Source organism: Ahaetulla prasina, chromosome 3 (assembly GCF_028640845.1).
Source record: "Ahaetulla prasina isolate Xishuangbanna chromosome 3, ASM2864084v1, whole genome shotgun sequence".
In the NCBI taxonomy this organism is placed as follows: Eukaryota; Metazoa; Chordata; class Lepidosauria; order Squamata; family Colubridae; genus Ahaetulla; species Ahaetulla prasina.
The window spans coordinates 989,524-1,005,376 of NC_080541.1; the positions used below are offsets into that span (position 1 = coordinate 989,524).

General features: G+C 50.7%; 2 protein-coding genes across 2 annotated transcripts in view; both read left to right on the forward strand.

The window, feature by feature from the left end:
* The window catches only part of NUGGC (nuclear GTPase, germinal center associated), an 87,541-nt gene extending 76,249 nt beyond the window's left edge, over positions 1–11,292 (forward strand). The window contains exons 27-33 of the mRNA XM_058174751.1: positions 5,891–5,924; positions 6,885–7,028; positions 7,243–7,418; positions 7,893–8,089; positions 8,967–9,069; positions 9,918–9,966; positions 10,356–11,292. Coding sequence (XP_058030734.1) covers positions 5,891–5,924; positions 6,885–7,028; positions 7,243–7,418; positions 7,893–8,089; positions 8,967–9,069; positions 9,918–9,966; positions 10,356–10,471 — 819 coding nt within the window. The 3' untranslated portion in view covers positions 10,472–11,292. The remainder of the gene's footprint in view (positions 1–5,890; positions 5,925–6,884; positions 7,029–7,242; positions 7,419–7,892; positions 8,090–8,966; positions 9,070–9,917; positions 9,967–10,355) is intronic.
* Positions 11,293–13,259: 1,967 nt separating this feature from the next.
* HGH1 (HGH1 homolog) lies at positions 13,260–15,466 on the forward strand. Its single transcript, XM_058179116.1, has 6 exons — positions 13,260–13,825; positions 13,911–14,011; positions 14,088–14,186; positions 14,285–14,376; positions 14,863–14,985; positions 15,075–15,466. Exons 1-6 carry the CDS (start codon positions 13,311–13,313, stop codon positions 15,210–15,212), a joined length of 1,068 nt encoding a protein of 355 aa, XP_058035099.1. The 5' UTR covers positions 13,260–13,310; the 3' UTR covers positions 15,213–15,466.
* Positions 15,467–15,853: the final 387 nt, after the last annotated feature.

Consider the following 15,853-nt stretch of genomic DNA (forward strand, 5'->3'; position numbering starts at 1 on the left):
GGATTCGAGGGGAAGAGCAGGAAGTTTTGGGAAGACACCAGGAGGGGCCATCGGGGTCTCGGCACCTCTGACAACGAAATCAGTCCTGGGACTGGCAGAATCTCCTCCCAAACTGCACCAGGCTTTCCAAAACGTTTAATCGCAGTGCCCAAAGTTGTTAATACAGGTAGTCCTCGACTTACGACAGCAGTTGAGCCCCAAATTTCCAGACATTGGTTAAGTGAGTTTTTCCCCAGTTTACGCCCTTTTTGCCACAGTTGTTAAGTGACTCACTGTTCAGTTAGTCACACGACTGTTAAATGAATCTGGCTTCCCCATTGGCTCGGCTTGTCAGAAAGTGGCAAAAGGGGATCACGTGACCCCTCCTGACCGCAACCATCATAAATATGAATCAGTTGCCTAACATCCAAATCTTGATCACGTGACCACGGGGATGCTGGAACGGTCGTAAGTATGAAAAATTGATATAATGCAAAGGGAGGAAAATTTAATAAAGCAAATTAGAAATCAGACCCAGGAGCATATAAAGAGATTGTATAATGTGTTGCTTGAAATAGATTTGGAAAAGGATTTGGTAAAGGACTGTATGATAAAATGGGCACAGAATATTCAGGAACCAATAATGTTGGAAACATGGGAGAAAATCTGGGTTAGAAATGTTAAGTTTACACAAGCACAGAATTTAAGGGAAAATTTTTATAAGATGTTTTATAGATGGCACTTAGATCCCAAAAAATTATCATGTATGTATCCTGATATCCAAGCGAAATGTTGGAGGTGTGATTGTGATGATGCTACATATTTTCATATTTGGTGGACTTGCAAGAAAATTAAGGCCTTTTGGATAAGAATTTGGTGGATTATTCAAAATGTACTGAAGAAGAAGATAAAGTTCCTGTAAATGGATTCTGAATTTAATAACAGCAGCAAGGCTGTTGATTGGACAATCCTGGAAGGAAAAAGAGTTACCTACAATAGAAGAATGGATATTGAAAGTTACTAATTTGGCTGAGATGGCTAAAATCTCAGCTTTTTTGAAAGACAATACGCAGGAAAGATATTTAATTGAATGAAAAAAATGGATTATTTATAAAACAGATATCAGATTAAGAAATATCAGATTGCCTTTGAATAATTAGGAAGTATTATTTTATGTAATGGGGGGTTGGGAAATGAAAAGATTTGGATGAGGTTAATTGGATTAGAAACGAAAATTTAACTCTTATGTTTGGTTTATGTATAACAATACTTTGTGATTGACCCGGGAAGCCGGGAAGGGAGGGGGGAAGGGGGTTTTGTGGGGGGGAGGGGGGGAAAGGGGGAAAATGTTCAATTAAAAAAAAATACATCACAAACATATCGTTACATATTTTACAGCTCGTCATATCGGCGATAGTGTATATATATATTTTTTTAATCAGACCTATACATACTTATCCAATAAGTTTACCTTTCCTAATTCCAGCTAAGTTAGATTAACAATCCAATTTATAATTTATAATTTTGATTTCTTTTTTCCAACCAATCATACAATTTATTCCACACTTTATAATAATCCGACTCTTCCCTTTCCTTAATTTCTAACGTCATCCTGTACATTTCTGTACATTGTAAAAATTTTTGGATAATTACTTCCTCTGCTGGGACATTATTTTGTTTCCATGCCTGTGCTACAGCGATCCTTGCTGCCGTTAGTGCATGAAGTGCTAGATATACTAACGGCTTTTTTTTTATTTTTAAAAGCATTTTTTTTGCTGAAGAAAAAATGCTTTTAAAAGTTCAAAAAAAAAACCTTTGATGATCGCCTGGCTCAGTTGGGATTGGGGGCAGGGATTTTTGCTACTGGTTCTCTGAACCACCGGCCGCCATCGCTACCAGATCAGGGGATCTGGTCCGAACTGGGAGCATTTCACTCCTGGGTCCAACCCCTGCTCCAGGTTCAACTGTATTTGTTTCTTGCAGCCACGTCAGATTGCCAACTCACACAAGTGCCCTTTCTAAGCCAAAGACCAAAGTCCTAAATGCTGTCAGACCTGCCCCACTCGGGTTCCTAGGAAAGAAAGACCCTCGACTCCTTATGGTTGAAATGAAGTGGTTTTTTGTACTAAGGATTGCTGGTTGCAATAGAAGCAGGCTAGAACTAAAGTTCCCATGTAAAAGATTACAAATGCTTTGTCCCTCCCCGCTTGACCAGTTTGTCTTCGACCAATGGCTAGCCCCACACGTGTTTTGAGAACCGCTGGGATGTTTGGGTCAATCCCCATTTCACTCCCAGGCTTCGTGGCCTTGAAGTTGGGCACAGGCAGGTTCTGTGCATCTCTGATCTCCACCAAGATGTCAGTCCCCCTCCTTATTTCCCATCTCTGCCCTAGACATGTTTATTGGCCGTTTGTCCCCTGGCCTTTGATGGCCGGATACTGGCAAAGCACCAGCTGAAGGTGGCAGAACTGACATACCCATAAATACAGCTGGGCAGTCAGTTGATTTCCAAGGGGAAAAGCCTGCAGGTTTCTCTGTTTCCTTCATCTGGTTACTTTCAGCCCACGATTTTAACCTGTCAGGATATGGACAATAGCCATTTATTTATTCTGATTGGTGATGGGCAGTTTGCCTGTCCTGATCATTTTGAATTTCATTTCTTTCATTAGCTGTCCCGACCAGTTTTAGTCTATCTGTGTGCATTTAATAAGATTTTCCTCCAGCTCTTTCTCCAAGCCATTAGTGACTCTCCTGCTTTAATCAGCCCCCCTGATTTGGACACCCCAGGTGGAGAAGAGTGTCCCCCTTTACTCCATGGGATGGGGCTGAGTCCTCTCACCCAGCTGTGGCCCCAGTGGGGCCCTTCAGGAGCCATTAAAGGCTCCAAGGGTTTGGAGACCACACAGTAACCAAAGCAGCCCCGATAGATGAGGAATGAGTCTGTATTTTATATTGGGAGGGGTGGGGGGGTGTAGGAATGTGACCTTTTTACTGGGGGGGGGGTTATATGATTCTTCAGTATATTCTTGTAAATGATTGAGCCCTGCTGATTACAGCGGATATGCAGGGAGTCCTCAACTTACAACCACAATTGAGCCCAAATTTTCCATTGCTAAGCAAGATGGGTTTTGCTCCATTTTATGACCTTTCTTGCCACAGTTGTTAAGTAAATCACTGCAGTTGTTAAATAAGCAATACAGTTGTTCAATGAATCTGTCTTTCCCATTGACTTTCCTTGTCAAAAGGTCGCAACCTGGGACACTGCGACCGTCATAAATATGAGTCAGTTGCCAAGCGGCTGAATTTTGATCACGTGACCATGGGGGTGGCTGCTTCGGTCGTAAGTGTGAAAAATGGTCATCAGTGGCTTTTTTCAGTGTTGATGTCACTTCAAACGGTCACTAAAAGAATGTTAGTAAGTCAAGGACCTCCAGTAAATGGAATAAATAAAATTAAAGGTAAACAGCCATGTCTGAGTCTTGTGGCATCCCATAATACAACTTGTGAATATAATTCTGCAGCAGCCACTTATCTCTTAATTGTCCTGCCGCCCAGGCCTCTAATCTTAACTAGCCTAAGGCCATGGGGCTCTTCTCGGAGGCTTCCCTGAAGCCCGGCTACGTTGTGCCTACAGGACACAGTACTATGCAGAAGTGTTGCAATTGCACAGAAATGCTCTAAATTAAGAATGCCTTCAGAAATAGAAGCATTAATAGTTTATTTTTATCAATTAACAAAATGGAAAGCAAATGAACAGAAGAGAAATCCAAATCAAATCAATATTTGGTGTGACCTCCCTTTGCCAGTTCTCTTATGGGAAAATCGCCAAATGCCATCAACGCGCCTCTTACCGATTCTCGATTCTCATCCTGAGACATGGCAGCCCAGAGAGTTATTTACTGACTTTTATGCTGCCCTTTTCCAGAACTTCAGCGTCTCTGTGCTAAAGTGGACAAGATTTGCCAGCGCTCGGGCGTGGATTATGTGCTTCCCATGGCCCCGCAGCCGGAGGATCAGCCTCCCGGAACAGAGGCCAAACCGCCAGCAAGTGGGGACTGCGTCAGCTTTCCGGCCGCATCCATGGATGTCCGAGTCGGAGCGCTCTCTCTTCCCCGCCTCACGGCCATTGAGGTAAGTCAGGCTTGCGTTGGGATTCGAGGGGAAGAGCAGGAAGTTTTGGGAAGACACCAGGAGGGGCCATCGGGGTCTCGGCACTTGTGACAACGAAATCAGTCCTGGGACTGGCAGAATCTCCTCCCAAACTGCACCAGGCTTTCCAAAACGTTTAATCGCAGTGCCCAAAGTTGTTAATACAGGTAGTCCTCGACTTACGACAGCAGTTGAGCCCCAAATTTCCACTGCTAAGGGAGACATTTGTTAAGTGAGTTTTTCCCCAGTTTACGCCCTTTTTGCCACAGTTGTTAAGTGACTCACTGTTCAGTTAGTCACACGACTGTTAAATGAATCTGGCTTCCCCATTGGCTCGGCTTGTCAGAAAGTGGCAAAAGGGGATCACGTGACCCCTCCTGACCGCAACCATCATAAATATGAATCAGTTGCCTAACATCCAAATCTTGATCACGTGACCATGGGGATGCTGGAACGGTAGTAAGTATGAAAAACGGTCATGTCGCTTTTTTCAGTGCTGTTGAAACCTTTGAAAAGTCACTAAACAAATGGTTGTATGTTGAGAACTGCCTGTAAAGCAAAATGGCCCTGATTCATTAGCTTCTGATGGAGAAAGCAGAGATTCTGCCAGCTTCTCTTGGCCACGGTCTACTTTGCCTGAGGAAAACCCAAAGCAATAGAAGAAGCCCTTAGACTGATATGTCGCTTCATGGTGCTGTCGTAAGAAAATTCCAATAGGAAACAAAGACAACACAAGCAATAATTCTTACTTTAAGATCAGAGGTTAATTTGGAACGTAAGAAATGAATAGATATAAAAGATATAATAGCATTAACACACTCGTATTAACAAGCCATTGCAATGGGGTCCAATGATATACAGCAGATCCTACATGGACTGCTATAAATCAAAGAGCTCCGAGCTGATCTCTAACCCCAACCTTTATACTCTTCTTCTAACCACACACACACTTCACAGCTGCACTAACTGTCACTTTTCATAAAGTCTACCTGTGTACGTTACTTTCAGTTCCTCATTTCCAACAGTTTCATTCTTCCTGTTTTAAATGTATCCATACAAATGCATACTTTGCAAAAGCATTTTTCACAGTTAGCAACGGCTCAGCAGGATTACAAATAGTTCTGGTATGTTTTGAAACCATCCTAGCTGAAAACCTTGGTTCATATCTCTTTCTTCTGGAGTCTGCTATCATCCATAGGGCTTATTGAGTCTAATAGCTCAATAGGCCATATTTTTTGATTCTCAAAGTGCTTTACAACCCTCTCTAAGCACCTCCACAGCCCTCCCTCCCTTCCTCTCTTCCTCTCTTCCTTCCTTCACACTTAGCAATAACCCTTAGACTTATATGGTGCTTCACAGCCCCCTCTAAACAGTTTACAGAGTCAGCCTCTTGTCCCCCCCAACAATCTGGCTCCTCATTTTACTGACCTCAGAAGGCTGAGTCAGCTGTGAGCCTCTGGCTGCCAGCAGTCTAACCCTAACCCAGTCTGTTCTAAGGCAGCGTCTGTCGGAAAGGCCGGCTCAGAATTTAGCAGTATTGAGGGGCGATCGGCTCTCAAAAGAAACAGCCAATCAGGTTGAGCCCAGAATGAGCCAAATGTTTGTGTGTTTTTGGGTTTTCTCTCAGTCCTGGAATGACGCTTCTCTCTGAGTCATTCTCCCCACAAATTGGGCTGTTGGTAGGGTCGACCCAAAAGGTGCCAGTGGCCTCCACTTCCAGGTTAGCTTCCTCTCATCCCAGTGTCCCTTTTTGTGTTTAAAGGTATCCAAGGAGAACATCACCTTGACCCTGGCAGGTGAGTATCCTAACCCTGTTGGAGGGGAGATGGCACGCCTGCGCAGGTAGCTGTGCGCGGGATCAATGGCTCGATTCAGAAGCGATGCTTGGTTGGTTCTTTGTGGCCCTGTGGGGCCTCCCGTCTCAGCTGATGGTGGGTGGGGCGCTCGGGCCCTCCAGAGAAGAGGGCGGAGGCTGTCCTCCAGTCCGTGGGGCACGGAGGTGCCAGGCTGGTACTGACTGACGGGTCCTTGTCCCATTCTGCAGCTAGGTTTGGCCAAAACTGGCCTTTGGAAAGTGCCATGATGCCCCTCAGCCATTCTCTGAGGGGGGGCCCTGTTGAGAGCTGCTTCCTGGCACGATCCTTCTGCTAACGTGGTTCTTCCAGCGATGGTTACTTAGAAGCAGAAAAAGACCCTCAGGGGCTGCTTGTCCAGTAACAGTACAGACAACTCTAATTGGGAGAGGATTTCCATCCCTAAGCAAAGCAGCTGTTTGGCAGAACTGCATTGCTTCACAACGGCAGTTCCATAGTGCTGTTTGTGGTCATTAGATGAGGACCTCACACTTCATCCCACTGCTTTCTCACTGGGGGGGTAAGGAGGGGACCCAGCAAGCTCCCTTTGGCAGGAGAGGCTTCAACTCCCCCCTCACCCACCAAGCACCCAATTTTTTTTATCCTGTGACGGGAGGGCCACTGCAACAGCCGTAACTTCAAGAGCAACCGTACCATCCATTCATAACTTCCAACAATTGGTGGTTAAGAGAGGGCTATCTCGGGTGGTCCTTCAGTCTAAGCACTGGCTCCAGACGATGGCCGCCCTTGGTACAAATATAATGGCTTTTAGGTGCACAATGCTGGATCCTGGCTTGGTGTCAGTTTTAAAAAATAAGGTACCGTCGGCTTTGAAGGGAGGTTTGGTGTGGGGTGGCTAAATGGACGGATCCCTGTTGACCTGGGCTGTTCTTGGTTTCCCAGGTGACGCCACCAAGGCGGCCCTCCCCCTTGGGAGCGTTTCCCACTGCGAATCCTGCCTGCCTCTGGGGTGCCTGATCCTGCACATCTCTGCAAAGGCTGCCTGTGAAGTTTGCTTCCAGTGCAGAGTCCATTTGCCCAGCCCAGGTGAGCAGAAGCAGGAAGGGAAGCCGTTGCTGCTGGAGGTAAGGTCCTTCAGCCTCCATTCATTGTCTGCCCCTTCTCTGGTGCCTGCCCTGCACGGAGGCTTCTGTAGCGCAGCCTGGCACGGACCCTTTGGCAGCCCTTCCTCCTCCTCCAACCACCCCTGGTGCTCAGAGGGGCCAGGATAACCAGGGTTTGCTCTGCTGCTTCTTTCCAGGGCTGTGCAGCCAGGAGGCTCTGGTCATCCGGGAAGCGGCCCAGGACGAGAGGCAGCTTCCAAAGCTCAGAGACTGCCTGGCAGTCAGGCTCAGCATTGCCTCCTGGGTGCAGGAGCTCAGCCCACAACAAGGAAGGGAGAAGCTGGTATCACTCGGAGTCTCCTGCCCAGGCCAGGTGAGGAACAGAAGGTTTGGCTCAAGTTTTGATATCAATTGCTGTGGAAATTAGGGAGGAAAAAGGCTGGGGGGTGGCAGTCTCTGCACCGTATAGTAGGTGACCCCCACCCCCCGGCTTTAGCTGTGCCCTGGCACCCTGTGGACAGGAAGGCAGACACCATCCGTATTTCACAATTCAAATACTTCTCCATCTTGCAGCTTTTGTTATTGCTGGATTATTTTTACTAGATTTTTATCCCGCCTTTATTATTTTTTTCAGATAATTTAGGACAGCAAACATATCTAACACATTTTCCTCCTTCTATTTTCCCCAGAACAACAACCCTGTGAGTTGGATTGGGTTGAGAGAGAGGGACTGGCTCAGGTCATTCACCCAGTTTCATGCCTAAGGCAGGACTCGAACTCTCATCTCCTGATTTTTAGGCCAGCACCTGCTAACAATTCATGGTTTGGTCCCCATTTTCCCTCCCAGCAGATCCCGGAAAGTGCTGAGCCACCTGAATCCCAAGTGCCTTCTGCTCCTGAGCCCATCAGAGCCGTTGGCGCTGTTGGGCGGCAGCCGCCACCCCCTCTTCTTCCCTGGAACCCCTATGGCAGAAAGAGAGCAGGGGAGGCAGTCCTGCCACAGCTGGAGAAGAAGACCAAGCTTGCCAGCGACCCTTGGCTGCCGTAAGTTCTTGTATTTTGGGCTGAATTTGGAATCGGTTTGGTCTTCCCCTAAAGGCGGGAGCCCACAGGCCAGGCCCCGATTCTAGTACAGTTTCAGTGAGAAGATGCTCCCTGACCATGGAGGAGGCTCACGGGTGGCTTAACATCCATGTTCATCTGGGGTATGTGGGTGGGGTGGCAACACCTGTGGCCAAAGGTCCCCCCTTGTTTGCCTCTCTCAGCGGCAGCAGCTTTCCAGACTCCTTCAAACTGTATAAAACTACCACTTTTATAAATCCTTAGTAAAGCCACACTTGAAATACTTCATCCAGTTTTGGTCACCATATTACAAAAAATATGTTAAAACTTTGGAAAAAGTGTGGAGAAGAGCAACTAGGATGATTAAAGGCCTGGAGATTAAAACATATGAAGGGACGGTTGCACGATTAGGGTTTGGCTAATCGAGTGAAAAGAAGGACTAGGGGTGACACGATAGCTGTCTTCCAGCATTTGAGAGGCTGCCACAAAGAAGAGGGGGTCCACCTATTCTCCAAAGCAGGTCTCAGCCCCGCCTGGTCTGCCTTTGATCAGAGTCCCCTGAGCTGGTTTTTTTACCCAAATTAGCCACAGAGAACAGAAGGCAGGAGTATTTATTAGTTATTTATTAGTAAATTTATTGGCTGCCCATCTTGTATCCAAGAGCATAAAACCAATAAAAGACATTAAAATGATCAATTATAAAACAACAAAGCAGGTAAAATCATGAACACAAGATGGCAAAGGAGGGAGTTGGGATTAGGTTACCCTAATCTCAGGTTCGAGTATCAATGGGAGCCGGGCAGAGTCGGAAGGGCCTAGCCTGGCCTGGCTACCCCTGCTCCCTTCTGCCCTTCTCCAGGTGCAGCCAGGGGGCACAAAGGAAGCCCACGTCCTCTTCCGCAGCCCTCGTGGGCAGCTGCAGCCCAGAAGGAGCCTTCCGTCCAGACAGCCCTCCGTGCCTGGTAAGTATCTGTGGTAGGCCCAAAAGCCACACTAGAGAAGATGCAGGCTCCCTGAACCCTGGGTTGGTCTGGTGTGGGGGGAATCCAGATGAAAGGGGCTGCTTGGCTTCCGTTTCTGCATCCCCTTGAAGGAAAGGAACCCCTCCTTGGTTGCTTCATGTCTCTCCTGCTAGCATCCATCTTCATGCTGTTCATAGAGGTGAGGAGATGAGGCACCAAGAAGACACTTGTGGCTAAGATGAACATGAGCTGAGGAGTGAGGAAGGCCACACCAGTCTCTCCTTCGAGGCTGGCAGACTAGCAGAAAATGACTGTGCAGGAGGACGTCCTTATTGTTGGGAGTGTTGGAGAATGGTCTCAGCTCTAGTTGGGAGAAACTCTTCACTTCTCTAAAAGCACAGCAGATAAATGCGGGGTGGGGGGGGAGGCAGCTGGAGTTTGGCATCCTTTTCACTGGCCTCCCACCCGTCCAGCTCTCCTCCGCTCCCTTCTTCCTGGATTGTGGTGAGACTGGCCTTCAGCAGGAGCCTGCCTGCCTGCCTGTGGCTGTGTGTGTGTGTGTGTGGTTGCTGGAGCCAGCTAGCACCAGGTGGCATTTGCCTGGCAAGCCAGCCCAGTTCGGCCGACAGAATCTGCCACTGGGAGTGAGGGAGCTCTGGAGAGAGCACCCAGGCAAGATGAGGTGGGTATCAGGGCAGCAGCTGTTGGGAGAGCCCAGCCTGCAGGGAGAGGGTTGGGAGGCCCAATGGCAAGAAGCAGCCAGGCTCAGCGGAGGAACTCTGACCGGAATGGTAGAGTTGGGTGCCCTTTTGGTTCCTCAAACTCAGCTGCTGATCTTCCGTTTTCAGATGGCCGAGAACCCTGACGGTGAGCCACCGGCAGTGCCCAGTTCTGCAGGTACAATAGCTGTTGAGTAACTATTAGCTCTGCCTAGCCCTGAATCCCACGCCGAGCAGCTGCCTTTGGGGAATTGGCCGCTCTTCTTCCTTGCCACAAGAGAAGGACCCATCTGCTGCTCTCCAGAGGGCAGAGACGTGGGTGGCCGCAGCCTTGGCCTCTTGGCACATGCCTGCCCTGGCAGTGGACAAGGAGGCTGGGCGGGAAAGGCTCCTCTGGCATTTGGGGTTTCACCCAGGGCCGGCTCTGTGTTCTCTTTATGGAGGAGGAGAGTTTCAGCTGGAGAGAGGGAGGCAGGACAGGAAAGCCCTTTGATCTGGAATAGGCAGCCTGCAAGTCTTGGGCTTTTGGCAGGCAGGAGGCCTAATCTCTCTTCCTAACCATGGCAGGTCTCCTCTGGATCGGAGCCAGCCAGGGAATGTGCAGGAAGCCTCCAAGCGTCACCGTGAAGGAAGAAGAGGCGGATCTCCCATCCCAGAAGACTCGGGTCCCCCGTTTGCTTTGAGATGTAGCTCTTCCACCTCTGTACACATACAGGCACCGCTCAAACCAGACCCCCACCCCCACCCCCACCCCCGGTGGTGTTCTAGCAGAACTGCCTGCGCAGAAACCACGTGGCCTTCATTCCTCTCCTCCTCATTTCTCTTTGGAGCTTTGGCCTTGAAATGCAGCTCTTAAAGGGCTCCCTGACTTCCTAGGAGCATCCAGTGCTTCTCCTGGGCAAAAGTAGGGGGACGATCCCCATCACTGGGAGCTTAACAGGGGAGAGCATTGGGGGTGGGGTGTCGCCTGCTGATGGTTACAAGCAAGGGAAGAGGGCTTTGAAGCCCACAGCCCTGTCTCCTGTTCACAGCTGCTGAAGGAGGAGGGGAAAGTCTTAACAATGCCAGGCAACATTCTGCGAATTGTCCATTCCATTGAATGCTCTACAGTTCTGTGCATTCTCTAGACCAGCATATTGAAGATAAGTTAAATATAAGTGGACTTCCAATTCCCAGAATTCCTCAGCCAGCATGCATTGAAGTCTACACCTCTTCAAGTTGACCACATATTTTAATGTGCCGTGGTTGAGAAACATTAATCCAGATTATGGTGATGGTACTTACTGTTGAAAGAGGGAAAAGTTCTTCTGAGCTCAACAATACAAATAGAAATCATTTTTTCCCTGTAAGCAATTAGGGAAGTTTTTTTTCTCTGCTTGTGGGCCTACAGTGAATTTCTTCAATAGCTCTTGCTATTTTGTTCTGATATCTCTGGCAGTTGTTTCAGTGTTCATCTTTATTAAGGCAACTTTGTACAATTACTATTAAAAAAAACTACAACGTTGTTTCTAAAAATCAATAATAGTAAAGAGAAGGACTGTAAACCTATAAATGGTATAAATAATAGAACAATAAAACAACTCGCTGGATTATAAGACTACTTTATGAACAAGGAACTGTACTCAGTATGGATACCGTGTGCAACTCACCCGGTTCTGTCCGGATCACACAATACGGTAGGGCTGACAGCATGAAGCTCCACCCACCTGCACGGATGTCATGATGTCCTTTTTTTGCAATGATTTTCAGCCTCTGCACATGCACAGAAGGCTTTGGGCACATTTGCGAAGTGGTAGGGAAGATAAGTGAATTTCACCCCTGATGGATACACATAAAATATATTGGGATCAGTAATTGGTGAGGTGTGAACTGAATCTGGAGCGATGCCAACTAAGGTTTCAAGGAATGACACTCGAACCTGATTCGTCTGCAGCAGACAAATAGCTGTGAAGATGCAACATAGCTAAGTTTATGTTAATTATGTTTGCATAATTAAGCATGCAAACAACAAACCGCACCAGGTTGTAACAAAGCAGTGGTGCCTGGGTTGGGCAATCCTGAGCAAAAGCAGAACCAGAGGGTACAGAGGCAGACCCTGTAAATAACAAGGACAGTTGGAAAGGTTTTGATAACCCACCTGGTGACCTTCGACCCCTCAGAGGCCAGCATGCTAGCTTCACAATCTGCTATCGCCAGGATGGTTTGCTGGGCCGTCAGTTCCCGCCTGATTGTCCCTCCTGGTGCCACTTGAGACCAGTGGCACCAGGACCAAAACTTGCTGTGGAAGTTTTCCCAAAGGGCATTTTAATCTATTTTCATTTAGCGGGTGTGTATCACATTTGATAATGAATGTGGATGGAATGAATGAATGGAAGTCAAAATTTCATGACTGGCTGCTGCAAGAATAAGGTCAGGCCTTGACTTGAGCCAGCGGCCAATGAAGTGTTGGCTGGGCAGGCAGAGGTTGGGGGGGGGGAGGTGCCAGGCAGAAGTGCTCAAACTACTACCAGCCGCACAAACAGGTTGAAGAACAGTTTTTATCCGTGGGCTGTCTGACCCTGAATGTGAAATAACATCATAACTACGTAGTATGATGGACTTGTAGGGCTGGCGCAACCTGTAACATGTTCACACTGGTGCAATAGGACTGGGTGTTTGTTAATATGATTTATTGGGTATGGGATTTTTTATCTTCACTGAGTTGTGTTGTGTTGGGGGGGGGAGCGCACTGAGGGAGCTCCACCAATCTCATTGTACTTATGCTGTGCAGTGACAATAAAGGTTATTATTATTATTAAACAACTCTCCTGTCGTGAGGTGGACGGTGCAGGACAATGGATAAAACCAACTCCCTGCCTTAGCCTGAAGGGGAGATGGAAGGGAGAGGTTGTACAGCCAATGCCCTCATCGAAGCGGAGAGAAACGGCACAGAAAAGGCCACTAATCCCAATGCGGGATCCCGACCTGGTTACTCCAGACTGGGGAGTACCTTGAGCGTCCCTACCGCCATCTCCCCCTCCCCTCCGATTGGCAAGGGAGGCCGGCAGCCCCGCCCTTCCCCCCCCCCCATTCCTCCTGCGCTTCTTTCAGAGGGAATAGTTTTGAATTTTAATTTGGGGTTTTTATTAATATTTTTAAAATTTTAAATCTAAATTTTTATCTTTCAGCCTTTTGTAATCTGCTATGTTTTAAATGTTGGTTTTAATTGTATATATCTTGTGTTTTATCTTTGGCTGTACACCACCCTGAGTCCTTTGGGAGAAGGGCGGTATAAAAATTTAATAAATAAATAAATAAATAAATAAAGCCAGCCAGGCTCCCTTCTGGGCATCGGGCGAGAAGCCCGCCGGGCACCGGGACAGCGGCCAAGACGAGGCTCCGCGGAACTCCCGCCGGGGAGGCAGCCGGACTTCAACTCCCGAGAGGCGAGTCTCCAGAAGGCCGCTTCCGATTGGCTAAGGAGCTCTCCGGGCCCGCCCTCTCCGGTCCGGGCCGCGGAGATCGCGGAAGCGGCCGCCCAGCATGGAGGAGCTGCTGGCCTTCCTGCGCCCCGAGGCCCGCGGGGACCTGAAGGGCGGCGCCGTGCGGATCGTGCTGGGGCTGACGGGGGGCGCCGAGGGCCGCCGCCTCCTCCTCGCCCGGCCGGGCTTCGTGGCGGCGCTGCTGGCGTTGAGCGGCGACCCGAGCGCGGCGCTGGCCGAGGCCGCCTTCCACGCGCTGCTCAACCTGGCGGCGGAGCCGGGGGCGGCCGGGGCGTTGCGGGCCGGGCTGCCGGACCTGCTGCGCCGCCTGCTCGACCCCGCCTTCCCCCTGGCCGCGCCGGCCTGCGCGCTGCTGGCCAACTGGTCGCGCGCAGAGGGCCCTTGCCGGGAGCTCTGGGCCGAGCTGCAGCGGGGCGGCAAGGGGCTGGAGCCGCTGCTGGAGGCCTTCTGCGCCGAGGACCCCCGGCCCGGGGCGCCCTGGCACCACCTGGGCTCGCTGCTGGCCAACCTGAGCCAGCTCCCGGAGGCCCGCCGCGCCCTGCTTGACCGCTCCGGGTAAGGGCCGGGCGGGGGGGGGGCGGTTGCTGCGCCGCGGGCTCCGGACGAGCGTGGCGCGGCGGTTGAGCAGCTCTTCCCGCAGGCGCGTGGTGCGGAGGCTGCTGCCCTTCACGCAGGACGCGGGCTCGGCGCTCCGGCGGCGTGGCGTGGCTGGGACGCTGCGGAACTGCTGCTTCGACTACCGTGAGTGCCGCCGGCCTCGCTTGGGCTCTGGGCGAGGAGCGCCGGTCCCGCCTCGTCACGGGTATCTGCTTTTCAGGGCACCACGAGTGGCTGCTGAGCGAGCAAGTGGATCTCCTGCCCTTCCTTCTCCTCCCCTTGGCCGGCCCCGAGGAGTTCCCAGAGGACGAGATGGAAAGTGGGTGCCTTCTCCGGGTGGGAGGGGGGAAAGAGAGACCCTTGGCGGCTGCCCTAACCCTGCACCATTGGTTGACCTTCCCCTCCTGAACCACCCAGAGTTGCCCCTTGATCTGCAGTACTTGCCAGCGGAGAAGCAGCGGGAGCCAGAAGCTGACATTCGCAAGATGCTCCTGGAGACCCTCCTGCTGGTAGGTGGGCCGGTCGGGTGTGGGAAGGGTCCTCGGGGGCTGCTCTGTGCCAAGTGGGTGCTGGAAGCGGCTTCCTCTGGGCCATGGGGCTCACTCAGATTACCAAGATCTCGAGGGTCTTCCCAACCCTTCCCCACAAATCCCTATGAACCAAGTCTCACCCTGCACCTCCCCCCCAGTGTGTCCCACTCTGCACATTGTATGCAACTCTGGAATAGAGGCATCCTTTGCCTCCTGGCTTGCTTGCTTGCACCAGCTGTGCTGTGGGGTTTGAAGAGAAGGGGGAGGCCTGGAAGACCCAGGCTGGGTGTCTGCCCCCAAGAGCCAGGCTGCTATATCCCCTGTCCAGCTTTGGGCAAGAGATCCAGAGATTTTCTGCCCCCAAGAAAGTCCTCCTTTGACCCTCCCAGAGATGCAAAACCCCAGTCCAATGGCTTCCCTGTTAGAGGCCCCGCAGCCAGTCACCCCCACCCGTCTCTTTGACAGCTCACAGCCACCAAAGCAGGGCGGCTCCTGGTGCGAGAGAAAGGCACCTACTTTGTCCTGCGAGAGTTGCATAAGTGGGAAGGGGACCGTGGGGTCCGCGCTGCTTGTGAAAAGCTAATCCAGGTGAGTGGGGAGTCAAGTGGGCCTCTGGACCCTTCCCTTATGAAGAGGGGGCGGGGAGTTTAAGGCCTCGGCCGGTTTGTCCTGAGCAGGTCCTGATTGGCGATGAGCCGGAGGCTGGGATGGAAAACCTACTGGAGGTGAAGGTCCCCACAGAGGTGGAGCAGCAGCTGCAGTGCCTGGACCAGGAGGAGGAGGAGGAGGAGGTCTTGCTGGAAAGAATTGCATGAAAGTCAAAGGAGCCCCCCCCCTCCACTGGGGGAAGAGAAAGAACTTTCTTCTTTGTTGCTGGTCCTGGCATTTGGGCACCAAAATCCTGGCACCTACTTTGCTGCCAAAGGCGCTCCTTGGCACTGCCTAGTGACTGAAGGCCGTTTCTCTGCAGTCTGGGCAAGCAGGAGAGCTGGCATCCCTCCAGCCCCAGGAAGAGGGGTGTGAAGGGGGGGGCTGCAGCTCCTCTCAATAAAGGCTGTGGTGCACTTTTCTTCCTGGCCCTGCCCTCCTGCCTCGCTCAGGGAAGTGGGAAGCTGCCCCAGGTGCCCCTGACTGGCTGATAGGTGCTCCTTGTCCCTGGTGCCATATTGTAGGCGCACAGGTGAGGGAGCTGAGGTGGGCACTTCTCTGATCTGCAGGGAAAAGGGAGTCTCTGACTGGCTGCCAGCTCTATGCGTGTGGGATGAGCCAGCCCCTCTGCAACTCTGGAAGGGGCAGGAGTACCAATTTCTATTGAAACAGAATACAGGGCAAAAAGGGACAGGGAGCAGAGGACATGGCAGAGGTCCCAGCTGCTCTCAGGGCAGGAATCCAGCCAGCCAAAACACCCCTTCACTATTGGCCGCCTGCTGGAGATTTGCCTTCCCCAATTCAGAGG